Source organism: Camelus dromedarius, chromosome 24 (genome assembly GCF_036321535.1).
Source record: "Camelus dromedarius isolate mCamDro1 chromosome 24, mCamDro1.pat, whole genome shotgun sequence".
Taxonomy (NCBI): domain Eukaryota; kingdom Metazoa; phylum Chordata; class Mammalia; order Artiodactyla; family Camelidae; genus Camelus; species Camelus dromedarius.
Genome location: NC_087459.1, coordinates 22,743,750 through 22,758,444, shown reverse-complemented (window position 1 = coordinate 22,758,444; position 14,695 = coordinate 22,743,750). Strand labels below are relative to the sequence as shown.

The following is a 14,695-nucleotide window of genomic DNA, read 5'->3' as shown; positions in this document are numbered from 1 at the left end:
AAGCTGATTTACAGCCAGGCCCCCGCGGTGTGAAGAAGCCCATCGGAACACACTCTGGCCAGACCGCGACCCAGGCCGACGAGCAGGCAGAGAAAACCCCAGTCTTTCCTCCCGTGTGTCTGCTTTACCAGCCACATACAACGCTCACTTCTGACGCTTCTGGTCACCAGATGTATGCAGGATTTTCCCCCAGCAAGCAATTCTCTGCAATATCAGCTGAATTGAACTCAATTCTGACACCACACACTACTTGAGATGCCAATCCCAAGGCCAGGCTGTCACCTGTGCTTCTGACTGATGGGCTCCAAATCAAAGGTTCCCATAACTCCTTCCTCAGGTTCAATTAATTTGCTGGAGCAGCTCACAAATCTCAGGAAAGCACTTAACGTTTACCAGTTTATTAAGGCACACGGGTGAACAACCAGATGAGCAAATACGTAAGGCGAGGATCTTGGGAGGGCTCCAAGCACAGGAGCCTTTGTCCCCATGGAGCTGGGGCGCATCACCCTCCTGAAATGTAGATGTGTTCACCAACTTGGAAGCTCCCCAAACCCCTAGAGGGATTTTTATAGAGGCTTCCTCTGACAGGCAAGATCAATTATCACCTCCATTTCCAGCCCCTTCCTCTCTCTAGACAGGTGTGTGTGAGGGGCTGAAAATTCCAATCTTCTAGGTACAGCTTAGTTTCTCTGGTGACCAGCCCCCATGCAGCAGTCATCCAGGAGCCCACTCAGAGTTGCCTTATAGAATGAAAGATGCTCCTAATCCTCTGATCAGTAAGGAAATCACAAGGGTTTTAGGAGCTCTGGGCCAGGAACTGGGGGCAGAGGCCAATATTTATATATATTTTCTATTGTCTCACACTGTTACTGATGAAAAACCAGGCTGTCTTTAATCTGAAGATCATAGAGCAATTTTAATAACATGAGAAAATGTTTATGACCCGGTGTTAACAACAACAAAAAGCAACATATAAAATTGAATTCTATTTGCAAAATAAAACACACCCCCCTTCCCCAAAGGATGAAATAGAAGTACTACTTGAAAATGTCAGAAGTAGTAGTTTCAAGGTCCTGGAATTAACTTCTTTCCTTGCTCCTTTAAATTTCTCTTTACTTTCCCCAAATTTCTATAATTGACATGTAGTATATTTATAATCAGAGATATAACGTCAAATGCTAAATATTTGTTTTTTAAAATCTGCTGGTTGTGGGCCACAGGGATACATTGGTTTATTTAAATATTAGATACAGATCTACCTCATTAATGTACAATGACCTTTCTTAACAGTGGAACAAAGTTACTCCAATAACATCAGGTCAGCACCTGCTCCCGTCCAAAGAAAGAGGACTCATGGTCACCTTTAATATCCAAGAATGTGTAATGCGGGGGTTATTCTTGTCTTTCAAACGTGAGGTTTCAAGAATATCAGTATTACCACTCAAACATGGAAAAGGATTCATTACTTCAATTTCCTACTGGATCTTCAACCTGGCACAATAACGTACCAACACATCTGGTCACACTGCTGATAAAAGTCTCCTGTTAAAGGTAGGCAGTGCCATCTTGTACAAGATGGATTTCTCTCTCTCTCTCTCTCTTTTTTTTTTAAAAAAAGGACTATTTGACAAGCAGCTGTCAATTACAGCAACTGAAGCTAACACCTTTCATGCTGTGTTATCTGGATAGAAATGCCTTTTAGTCCCACATACTCAAGTACCAATATATTTCTCCCCTCATATTTGAAAAGGAACACTTTGGCAAAGGACAAAAATCTTCAAACGTAAATATTATACTTGCCAAGAGTTTAAAAAAAAAAAAACCAGAAAATGCTACTTTCTTCTCCTCTGGGTGGCACTAGCTCATAAACAGGCTGAAAAGTTTGTGAAAAATCAAATTTCTTTGGTTCATAAAGTTTAAGCAATTCTTTCTCTTCAAATATCTTTCCTTGCTCAGTTATACTAAAAGCTGAAACAAGTAACAGAAGATAACAGTATGGATGTTCTAATTAAAAAATCTCAAATAGCACTTCTAATTTCAACATTCGCATTTAAAAACTCAAGTGACACGATTATAGCAATCATATATCTGACCCTAGCTACGAAGTACATTTGCAGCATAAGTGCTTTATTTTCTAGCATTAAACAGCCCTTTCTTGATAGCATTTCCTGTGCCAGTAATGCCAGATATTCACAAGGAAATAGCATAGCTTGAGGTAATTTGCAGAAAACTTTTAATTTTGACAGCAGTTTCCTGCCACAGATCTTTCTTAAATGACAACATAAACAATACAAGAGTGAGAAACATAAGCTAATGGCTACAAAATGCTTACAAAGCAACTGCCCTCATCTGCGGGCAGATAGTTCAAATAGCCCAAGGAAACGTTTCCAGCTAGAGTTCTGTGGACACAATAATGCAGCTGCATGCAGGGAGCTCACGGGTTAGAAAACACTGCAGAACTTTAAGTTACTGCATTACTATCAATGGGTCAACCCAGAATACTCACAATTGAATTGGACATCCACAGGCTTATACCTTCAAGATAAGAATCCATTTTGTGGGAAATTTTGGCCAAAAGGGAAAAAAGAAGCTATTAAGCCACTCTGCTAATGCTGACTTCTCACCTTCCACACTCTGACTCAGAAGATGGCCTAGATAACAATCTCGTGTGTGTGAGATACCGCCGGCTTCTGCTGTTTACTTCCACCTAAAGCCACTTGGATTTTTATGCTGTGCATCTCCTGTCTCAGCAGCAGGTGAAGATGACACAGCTGAAGGTGAAGCCTAGAGACAAAGGGGATTTAGGACCCAAGAAGCATCTGACTTGCTAGCTTCATAACAATCCAAGACAGATCAGAAACCAATGCCTACAATGCATGTCTTCAATGAAGTCAATGTTAACCATCAAAAAAGGCAATGATTTAGCTTCTCAAGCATAAAGTCGGGGTAGCGGGGGAGGTATGTAATCAGCTGAGGAGTCAAGAAAACGTACACAGTACATCTTACCGCTACAGAGCTCTGGTGAAGTCTTTACTCATTCATTCTCTTAATCAAATACCATAAAAATGTGCTGTGTTAGACAGAACTCAGACATGAGTAAGGAATCCAGTTGGGGAGAGAGAAGCTAGGATAAAACAGAGGAAATAAAGTGTATTTACAGACACAAAACCTGGGAAGGGAGAAAGGGGCAGTGATTTGGAACTGGAAAAGGCTTCACAGTAGAGGTAATGATGAAGCTGAGACTGGAAGTTTGCATAGCATTTCTACAAGTCAAGGAAAAGGAAAGAAAAGACAGTCCAGGCTGTGAGGAGGTAACCAAGGACTTGGAAGAAGTGCCGGCACACTTGCAGAAATGGCCAGACAGGCAGGGATGTACAGCAGTCCCGGGGAACACGGTGAACAGCGAGTCTGGAAATGTCCACAGTTGCCAGACGGCGATGGGGAAGGAGAGCCAAAGCATGTGCCAGGCAAAGCGGGGAGGGAAAGCCACTGACTCCCATACCTGGCTGCTCAGCCAAAGTCGCCCACGATGTTTAAAACGCAGATTCTCAAATCCCACTAGGAGTAGGAAACCATAATGTTTTAAGCTCTTGTCATGATTCTCAATATCAGTTAGGTTTGGCTGGAGCATGAGGAATGGCAGGGCAGAAGCCAAGAGAACAGAAAGGGGGAAATGGCTACAAGAGAAGAAAAGGGGCAGAACCAACAGGAAACACAGCTCCTGACATTGGGGCTAATGCAAAAGAAGAACCGGAAGGTTGCTTTGGGTCCAAAAGAACAGGAAGACTTAAGAAAGGGGTAAATGTTTGCAAGAAAAGACTTTAAATTGATGGGAATACAATCATAGTTGGAGATTTTAACACTGCATTAACATCACTAGACAGATCTTCCACACAGAAAATAAACAAGGCAACAGAGAAATTAAATACTACAATAGAAAAACTAGATTTGGTGGGTATTTTCAGAGCATTACACTCCCAAAAAATAGGATATACATTCTTTTCAAGTGCACATGGAACATTTTCCAGGATCGATCATGTACTTGGGCACAAAAGAAACCTCAATAATTTTAAGAAGATAGAAATTATCTCAAGCACCTTTACTGACCACAATGCCATGAAACTGGAAATCAACAACAGAGAAACAAAGGAGAAAAAAAGGAAAGCATGGAGATTAAACAATATGTTATTGAAAAAACAGTGGATCAATGAGGAAATCAAAGCTGAAATTAAAAAATACCTTGAGACAAATGATAATGAAAGCACAACCACTCAAAACCTATGGGACACAGCAAAGGCAGTGCTAAGAGGGAAGTTTATAGCGATACAGGCCTTCCTCAAAAAAGAAGAACAATCTCAAATAAACAATTTAACCCACCACCTGAATGAATTAGAAAAAGAAAAACAAAAAGCCCCAAAAAGCAGCAGAAGGAAGGAAATAATAAAGATCAGAGGGGAATTAAATACAATAGAGATTAACAAGACCATAGAAAAAATCAACCAAACCAAAAGCTGGTTTTTTGAAAAAGTAAATAAAATCGACAAACCTCTGGCCAAACTCACAAAGAAGAAAAAAGAGAGAGCACAAATTAGCAAAATAAGAAAGGAAAATGGAGAAATTACAACAAACAAAATAGAAATACAGAATATCATATGAGAATATTATGAAAAACTATATGGAACCAAACTGGATAACCTAGAAGAGATGGACAAGTTTCTGGAAACATACTGTCCACCAAAACTGAATCAAGAAGAATCTGAACACTTGAACAATCCGATCACTAGAAAGGAAATAGAAATAGCAATTAAAAACCTCCCTACAAATAAAAGTCCAGGACCGGACAGCTTCACCGGGGAATTCTACCAAACATACAAAGAAGAACTCATACCAGTCCTTCTCAAACTCTTCCAGACGATTGAAAAGGAGGGAATACTCCCAAACTCGTTTTATGAAGCCACCATCACCCTGATACCAAAACCAGGCAAAGACACTACAAAAAAAGAGAATTATAGGCCAATATCACTGATGAACATAGACGCCAAAATCCTCACCAAAATTTTAGCAAATAGAATCCAACAACACATAAAAAAGATTATACATCATGACCAAGTGGGGTTCATCCCAGGGACACAAGGCTGGTTCAACATACGCAAATCAATCAGTGTAATACATCACATCAACAAGAGAAAGGACAAAAACCACATGATCATCTCAATCGATGCAGAAAAAGCATTTGATAAAATTCAACACCCATTTATGATAAAAACTCTCGCCAAAGTGGGTATAGAGGGAACATATCTCAACATAATAAAAGCTATATATGACAAACCTACAGCCAGCATAGTACTCAATGGTGAAAAACTCAAAAGCTTCCCACTAAAATCTGGGACAAGACAAGGATGCCCACTATCACCACTCCTATTCAACATAGTCCTGGAAGTCCTAGCCACAGCAGTCAGGCAAGAGAAAGAAATAAAAGGGATCCAAATTGGAAAAGAAGAGGTAAGAGTGTCATTATATGCTGATGACATGTTACTATATATAGAAAACCCTAAAAGGTCCACACAAAAGCTACTAGAGCTAATCGAAGAATTCAGCAAGGTAGCAGGTTACAAAATTAACGTTCAAAAGTCAGTTGCATTTCTTTACACTAACGATAAATCAACAGAAGAAGAAAGTAAAGAAACAATCCCCTTTAAAATAGCACCCAAAGTAATAAAATATCTGGGAATAAATCTAACCAAGGAGGTGAAAGAATTATACACAGAAAACTATAAACCATTGATGAAGGAAATTAAAGAAGACTTTAAAAAATGGAAAGATATTCCATGCTCTTGGATTGGAAGAATCAATATTGTTAAAATGGTCACACTGCCCAAGGCAATCTACAGATTTAATGCAATCCCTATCCAATTACCCAGGACATATTTCACACAACTAGAAAAAATCATAATAAAATTCATATGGAACCATCAAAGACCTAGAATTGCCAAAGCATTACTGAAGAGAAAGAAAGAGGCTGGAGGAATAACTCTCCCAGACTTCAGACAATACTATAGAGCTACAGTCATCAAGACAGCATGGTATTGGTACCAAAACAGACATATAGACCAATGGAACAGAACAGAGAGCCCAGAAATGAACCCACAAACTTTTGGTCAACTCATCTTTGACAAAGGAGGCAAGAATATACATTGGAATAAAGACAGTCTCTTCAGCAAATGGTGTTGGGAAAACTGGACAGCAGCATGTAAAACAATGAAGCTAGAACACTCCCTTACACCATATACAAAAATCAACTCAAAATGGATTAAAGACTTAAACATAAGACAAGATACAATAAACCTCCTAGAGGAAAACATAGGCAAAACATTATCTGACATACATTTCAAAAATTTTCTCCTAGAAGAAATAAAAGCAAGAATAAACAAATGGGACCTAATGAAACTTACAAGCTTCTGCACAGCAAAGGAAACCAGAAATAAAACAAGAAGAAAACCTACGGAATGGGAGAAAATTTTTGCAAGTGAAACTGACAAAGGCTTGATCTCCAGAATATATAAGCAGCTCATACGACTCAATAAGAAAAAAATAAACAACCCAATCCAAAAATGGGCAGAAGACCTAAACAAGCAATTCTCCAAGGAAAACATACAAATGATCAAAAAGCACATGAAAAAATGCTCAATATCACTAATTATCAGAGAAATGCAAATCAAAACTACAATGAGGTATCACCTCACACCAGTCAGAATGGCCGTCATTCAAAAATCCACAAATGACAAATGCTGGAGAGGCTGTGGAGAAAGGGGAACCCTCCTACACTGCTGGTGGGAATGCAGTTTGGTGCAGCCACTATGGAAAACAGTGTGGAGATTCCTCAAAAGACTAGGAATAGACTTACCATATGACCCAGGAATCCCACTCCTGGGCTTGTAGGCAGAAGGAAATCTACTTCAGGATGACACCTGCACCCCAATGTTCATAGCAGCACTATTTACAATAGCCAAAACATGGAAACAGCCTAAATGTCCATCAACAGGTGACTGGATAAAGAAGATGTGGTATATTTATACAATGGAATACTACTCAGCCATAAAAACCAACAACATAATGCTATTTGCAGCAACATGGATGCTCCTGGAGAATGTCATTCTAAGTGAAGTAAGCCAGAAAGAGAAAGAAAAATACCATATGAGATCGCTCATGTGTGGAATCTAAAAAACAAAAACAAACAAACAAAAACAAAGCGTAAGTACAGGACAGAAATAGACTCACAGACAGAGAATACAGACTTGTGGTTACCAGGGGGGTGGAGGGTGGGAAGGGATAGCCTGGGATTTCAAAATTGTAGAATAGATAAACAAGATTACACTGTATAGCACAGGGAAATATACACAAAATGTTATGATAACTCACAGAGAAAAAAATGTGACAATGAGCGTGTATATGTCCATGAATGACTGAAAAATTGTGCTTAACACTAGAATTTGACACATTGTAAAATGATTATAAATCAGTAAAAAATGTTAAAAAAAAAAAAAAGAAAAGACTTTAAATCTGGACATTCTGGAGTTGAGTTCTCTACTGGGTAGGAAATTTGGTTCTAGAAATTCAGGAAAATTGACTTCATATTTAAACATATACTATGTGCTGACACTTCCTCTAGGGCTGCTGTGTACTGCTCGTCAACCGGGTTTTATTAATTAGCTTTGGGAGTGTGTCTCTCTCTCCCTAAACACTTGAAGGATATACAATACGTACAAGGCGAGTGCTACAAACTTGAGGGGAACTCAGTAAATATTTATTGAATAATAAAAGTGGAAGTCTAAAAAACTACTGAAGATTTTAGTCTTTTTTTTTTTCAAAGAAAAAAAAATCTCTCTTTCCTCTTTTTTTTTTCTTCTTTTAAAGATGTCATAATTCTTACCTTTGCTGCCAAGGCTTTTAAACTGTCGAGGAATCTTTGCCAGAAGTCCTTGAAGAGCGGGCGGTCAATTTTCTTCAGGCTCTCTTTGGTGCTGGCATCCACGCTGACATATAGCTGGGTAACTGGTTTGAGGTTCCTTGGTGATTTAGATGTTTAAACACACACACACACAAACAACAACAACAACAACAACAACAACAACAACAACAACAACAACAACAGAAAAAGGAAATTATACCTAAGTCAGGCTTTCCATGACGTTGAACTTACAATCTGTAACAGATGTGGTGATTAAACATTTCACTGGGTCTAGAGGCTTCTACTTCTCCCAGAAGATTGAGAAAATGATTTTAATGTGACAGAATGGGATGTCAGCCGGTTATTTTTTAAAATGACTGGACACCATCCCTAATAAGCTGAAAACATTCAATTTCTTAAAATCGGCCCCTCTTCAAACACTTGGTTTCAGTGGAAAATAAACAGAACAAGACCAAGCTCTAGGCCTGGCCTCATCAGCTCGGCACAGTTAGCGGGGGCTCTCAGACCAGAGTCACCCCATCAGCTCTGCCATTTGAGACTGACACGGGGTCTGCGCGGAGGGTCCACTTCCCACCATCAAAGTTTTCTAAGGAACAGGAACAACCCAGAGAGCTCCAGTCTTCTCTGCAGGGTGCACAGCGACACCAACACTTCACCTACGCCTCTGAGAGCAGGAGTGGGTTTAAGCCATGCCTTGTGTGGGCAAACCATGACCGATTGCAGGAGCCTTAAGCCAATGCAGAGCTAGAACAAGAGCAGCGAAACACTTAGAAAAGAGCGCCGCCCACAGGAAGAACGCCCGGTGCAGATTCTTACTGTCCTTTGCCTTCTTCACCCATATCCGGGAGAACCACTCATTCTCCACTCCTCTCAGTTCTCAGGGTCATCATCTCCCCGACTCCCTGCTGGTTGTTTTAAGCCCAGATTGTACTTTCCCCAAAGCCTCTCTGTTCCCCCATCAAATGGGTCTCATAATTCACTCTCTTCAATAAACTTCCAACTAGAAAGAAGCCCCCCTTAATAATCCTCTGACCAAATCCTCCCACTGTTAATTTTCTGTAACTATTTCACAGTTTGTGTTTACCCCTAGAGTGTTATTTATCCATTTTTTTGTTTCAAAGTCACGTATTTTTAAAAACTGACACATAATTCACATGCCATAAAACTCACCATCTAAGTGGCTTATGTGCTTTTTACATCTATCAGAATCCACCTTATCAGTCATTGAGTGGAAGACCTTGAAGGACAGGAAGTCTCTTTCTTTTCATCCAGCCAAACAGGTCGACACTTAAAGCCACATTTCAGCGGCTACTGCTGACTTCAGCTGACAGAACTTCTTAGGGAATGTAGCCCAGGCAAATGCTTGTACCGATCTGGCTTCATGACATACGAAATTATGAGAAGGGCCTGAGCCCAAAGTTGTTCAAAGCAAGAGAAGCTCTGACCAAAGTTAGGAAAAAATGATTAAAACACTGGCAGGCTCTCATTGCTTTAATCCCTCTCCAATAACGAGATATAAAGAGAATCCTTAAAGGTTCAATAATGCGTCACTACTGAGAAAAGGTCATCAATTACTGAGAACGCAAAACACGAGCACCCTGCAAGGGCAGCGCTCCGCCTCCCCACCCTTGTGCTGGGGGCCCTTTTTAATCACAGATGAGCTACATTACCTGGACTTTATGTTTTACAAAAATAAAAAAGATCTTCATTAAGAAGATGGCTACTGCTGGCCATCACTGTCCGATACTTACAGGACTTGGTCATAAAGCTGCCCGGCGCAAAATGGGCACTGGCTGCCCTTCTCACTACGCCTCCTGACTACTTAAGATTATGAATGGTAAACTCCAAAGGCCATAGTTGTTTTGCAAACCTCCATCATTTGCAAAAATAGGAAGCCCTGGGCACTGACAGTAGCAATAAGGAATTTTTGTCAGTACTAAATGTCTGAGGTGCTATAACCAAGGAGTTTTCCAGATCTTTTGCCAGGGAGCAGAGGAAGAGTGGTGGTATATGGTAGACAACAAACAGAGCCATAAATTCTCCCCCTCCCTGTACCCAAGTCCCCTTGCTCTGTAGCTTTTGAGTGTCCCCTCACTGATGCCAAGCTTGGCCATGTGACTTGCTTTGGCCAAGGGGAAGTGAGCAAATGTGTCACCAGTGGAGGCTTGAATGATGCATGTGCATCATTGTTTATCCTTTCTTGCTGCTCTTTGAGACCCTGCCACCACGTGACCAACTAGAGATGAGCCAGAGGTGAAGAGGCTACAAGAATAGAGGCCCCCATTGTCCCAGGCAAGGCTATCATCATAAACCAGCCAGCCCAGCGGGTCCACCAACTGCCTAGACACATGAACAACATGAAGGCCAGTGAAGACAGTCTAGATGAAAAGGCTTCCCAGCCGATCTGCAGAATTATGAGCGAAGTAAATGGCTGTTAGTTTGAGTGGCTCAGTTCTAAGGCGAGTGGTTACAGGGAAAGATAACTGACGCATGCTACGGTGTATCAACTGTACACCCGTCAAAAACGCCGTTACGCAAGCACTCGCTTCGGTGGGGCTGAGAGGGCTTTCCTCACGGGAAAGGGCTTTCGTTGCTCAGCCACCATCAGCTCTGTCATTAACACGAAGTGTCCTATGCATTCTTGCCAGTCTTATTCATTAGCCTCTGTGTTGACAAAACAAAAACAGAAAGCCATCAAGAGTGTAACAGCTTTCTTGTTTGCCTGAGGTGTTTGCTCCTGTCATCCATAAATCCTCCAGGACCCTCACTGTGAAAACTCCCTTCGGTGGGAGAACTGTCAGCAAAGAGCCATATGCTCTGGAGCCAGAGGGGAGACTGAGAGCCCCTTAAAGAAAAGTTAAATATCTTGTAAAGGCCACCAGCCCGAATGCAATGCTTGCATGTGGGTCAAGGAAAGACCAGTTGGCAAAGTCAGGATTTTCTTCAAAAGGTACCAGAGTATGGGTTAGATACTGCAGTAATTTAGAAAAGAAATTTTTTTTATTTTAAAAAAAAAGCACACAACTGACCACCCAGAGAACATCATTACTCCCTCGTGTATGTTCAACAATAAGAACAGTTGCAAGAGGTTCGCCTACTAGCTGAAGTGAATGAGCTGACTTGCTGTGTAGAATTAGCACTATAAACGTTAGGGGCAACTTCCAAAATCCATGACCTCTGTGATCTATTAGTCAATCTATAACCTTGTTTTTCTGAAAGAAACTAGGACACCAGAGACAACTGGTACCTAGACTCCTCCTAATTCACAGAAATAAAACAAAATTACCTGCACCTAAAGAAGCATTTCTCTTTCCATTTTCTCCTGGATCACTGTCAAGTACGTATTTTCTTTAATTCTCTATCATTTTCCTCAATCCATGACAGCATTCACAAGGAATACCTTGTATTATCAACAATGAGTCCACCTCTCTGGTCATCGTTTTACTACACACCACTCCTAGAAGATTCAGTTCTTGAATTCAAATTCAGATCTTGAGTTTGCCATGTGCCAGCAGCTATGTACATAGTGTTTACATTGTATCAGGTATTCTGAGTAATCCAGACATGACTTAGAGTGTACGAGAGGATGTGCATAGGTTATACGCAAATATTGTACCATTTTAGAAAAGGGACTTGAGCATCGGTGCATCTTGGTATCTGCAGATATGAGGGACGACTGCATGCCTTAAACTTGGGACAGACTTTTCTCTGGGTGTGTGTATGTATCCCAGTACCACTCTATCCCAACTTCACTCTCATGAGTCATTTTTGAAAAGTCAAGGATTTTAAACATAACAAAGATGTAAAAATAAAAGGAATGGTGACCCTGTGCAAAATTTACAGACTGACTTTTTAAAAATGTTTTCCTTTTACTTCAGTCAAGCACAGATTCAAGCAGCATTATCTCAACAAGCTGGACTACCCACCTGATCTCCACAGGAAATTGTGCATTTGTGACCAGGAAGCTGGAGATTCTACACTCGTGGAGTAGCTTCAAAAACCTGTTGATTTCTGGGTACATGATGGGTTCTCCCACAAGAGACAACGCACAGTGCTTCACTGTCATTCCTTCCTCAAAGCGTTCTTCCTTGACACCTGGTACACCTGGGGAACACGGTGGAGAGGAGCAAGCTCAGTCAGACACAGGGAGAGGACATCACTTTTATTCTTCTCAAAGTGTTTTAAATTTTTCTTAACCGTTCTCTGATTTTAGAAGGCAGTCATTTTTGATACCAGTCAAATAATATAAAATAGGAGCCAGAGGAGGAAAAAAAAAAAAAACTCAAGGGGAAAGTATAGCTCAAGTGGTAGAGCACATGCTTATAGCAAGCATGAGGTCCTGGGTTCAATCCCCAGTACCTCCTCTAAACATAAATAAATAAATAAACCTTAATAACTCGCCCTCAAAAAACCAAACAAACAAAAGCAAAACCAAACAAACAAGCAAAAAGTAAACTAAAAAAAAAACCTCTAGAATTATTACATCAGGAAAAAAAAACCCTAAAATTATTAAATCAGCAAGCTCATCCCCGGTTTTAATACTAATTAAGCTACATCAATACAAGCAGGCAAAACTTTGTCAGCTAATTATTTGGAATACAGAACGGATTACTTTCCATAACTTGCTTAGCTCTGCATTCTTCAATGCTGGTGTAAGAAAACGAACTCAGTACAGCTACATAAGGAAAAGCCTCTCCCATACTAATCATTTCCCCCTCAGTTCCTCAAGTATTCTGAATTGAGTAAACTGAATGTAGTTGGCTCAAAAGAATAAAGGAGAGAAAAAGAAGAAACCCGCAGGTCTCGCCATTGGCTTCAGATTGGAATCACCTGGAGAGTCTGGACAAACACTGCTGCCTGGGTCCCTGACAAAGACTCTGTTTAACTGGAGTGGCTGCACGCCGGGGTGATGGGAGCTGTGAAAGTTCCCCAGGTGATTCTAATGTGCAGCCAAGATCAAAACCCACTGCGGAAACCAGAGGTCCCCGGACTTGGAAGAACCCTGCAATCGCCTGGGAAGCCTCAACGTTCCAAACGCCCGGCCGCAGCTCAGAGCGATGAAGTCGCCATCTCTGGGGAGCAGCACAGGCATCAGGAGTTTGACGCTCCCCCCAGGCGATTCCAATGCACAGACAAGCATGGGAAACCACTGGTACACCCCGCTGGTTCTCGGCCCCACTTAGATGCTGGAATTACCCAAAGAACTTTAAAAAATCCCAATGTCCAGGCAGTGCCCCAGGCCAATTAAACCGCGGTCTCTGGGGATGAGGCTGAGACGTCAGCATTCTTTAAATGCTCCCCATGTGACTCCCGTGTAAAGGACAGGTTGAGAAGCCTTGCTCCCGACTCAGCGTGGAAAGCTCACAAGAGTCCTCCAACCTACCCCAGACTCTGAAAGACTTGGAAAGAGCATAAAAAGGCAAGTAAAAATATATTTCCTTTACTGCAGATATTTCTATCCATTATCTCCAGGTTCTTTAGGATAGAAAATATTCTCTCAAGGACACAGATTCTTCATGGAGAAGGTGGTGGGAAGCATGTTCAAATTCCCTCTCAGTCAGTTATTAGCCTTCTCTGAAGTGTAGTGAAGTGTGAGCAGTACTTACCTCAAAGAATGTTCGTTAGAGTTAAATAAGATAATGCATGGAAAGGCTTTAGAAGAGTGCCATGCACACCCAAAAAACATTCATTAAGGATTTGTTTTTATCATCGCTTTTATCTGGGTTTCTTAAAGTGATTATATCTCAGCCACTATCATCTTAAGAGCAACAACAACAAACCTGGAGAAAATAAAGTTAGCTTTCACTGCTTGCTTGTGCCTTAGTTTCTAGGAAATGACTTTATTTCTCTCCCTCCCTCCTTCTATCCCTCCCTCCCTCCCTCCCTCTCTCGCTCTCTCTCTCACACACACACACAATCTACTTGGAAATAAGCAAGTGTAAGTAAATACCCCAGACATCAAACCAACATAATAGAGGCTAAAATCAGAGCAATCTAAAAAGGCAGGTTTTATCTTCTCTGATGACTAACTGCAATTCTAGGAATGTATTTCATGTCAGTATTTCGGGAAGAATAATTTTTTAAGTTATTGAAATCTAAGATCTTAACTCAAGTGAATCAAGGTTTTAAATAAAACTTGATCTTTAACTCACTGTGTTGCCAAGACAACTCAGCATTTAAGTATAAAATTTCCTTTTTGTAAAAAAAAAAAATCATTAACTTTAATCCCTCTGTGAGATGAGTAGAAGGGCAGACTTTATTGGAATTGCAAAATTAACGTAAAACTCAGAAAGCAGAGTAACTGAGCACTGGCTAAGCCCTAACCACTGGAAGTCAGACGCACCAGGTTCAAATTCTGGCTCTATTACTAGGCTGGTCTGTGTCCTTCGTCAAGTCACTCCCCATCTCTATACCCATTCCCTGATCTACAAGATGGGGAGTTCACACCACACATGCACACTATTACAAGAATTCAATGAAATAAGCCACATGAAATAACTAGTCTGCTACCAGGCCCAGCACATAAGCATTCAAAAAATGTTAGCTGCAAAGATTTTTATAATAATCATTATTTCATGAGTTGAAATAGAAATTCAATTAATTGTTTCAAATAAAATGGCAATTCCATTCAATTCAACATACAACTGACCCATGAGCAACAAGGTCCAGTTATATGAGAATTTTTTATAAGAAAAATTTGGGAAGATTTTCGACAATTTGAAAAAT

At 40.6% G+C, this 14,695-nt stretch overlaps 1 protein-coding gene and 1 non-coding gene across 2 annotated transcripts in view; one reads left to right on the top strand and one right to left on the bottom strand.

The window, feature by feature from the left end:
- LOC105089694 (S-adenosyl-L-methionine-dependent tRNA 4-demethylwyosine synthase TYW1) overlaps positions 1–14,695 on the bottom strand; it is a 127,824-nt gene that overhangs the window by 52,371 nt on the left and 60,758 nt on the right. Inside the window, exons 12-13 of the mRNA XM_010980788.3 lie at positions 11,896–12,073; positions 7,931–8,066 (exon numbers count right to left, since the gene is read on the bottom strand). Of these exons, the coding sequence (XP_010979090.1) occupies positions 7,931–8,066; positions 11,896–12,073 (314 nt within the window). The remainder of the gene's footprint in view (positions 1–7,930; positions 8,067–11,895; positions 12,074–14,695) is intronic.
- On the top strand, positions 12,258–12,333 carry TRNAY-AUA (transfer RNA tyrosine (anticodon AUA)). The gene has a single exon. It is a non-coding gene; the product is annotated as a tRNA-Tyr (tRNA).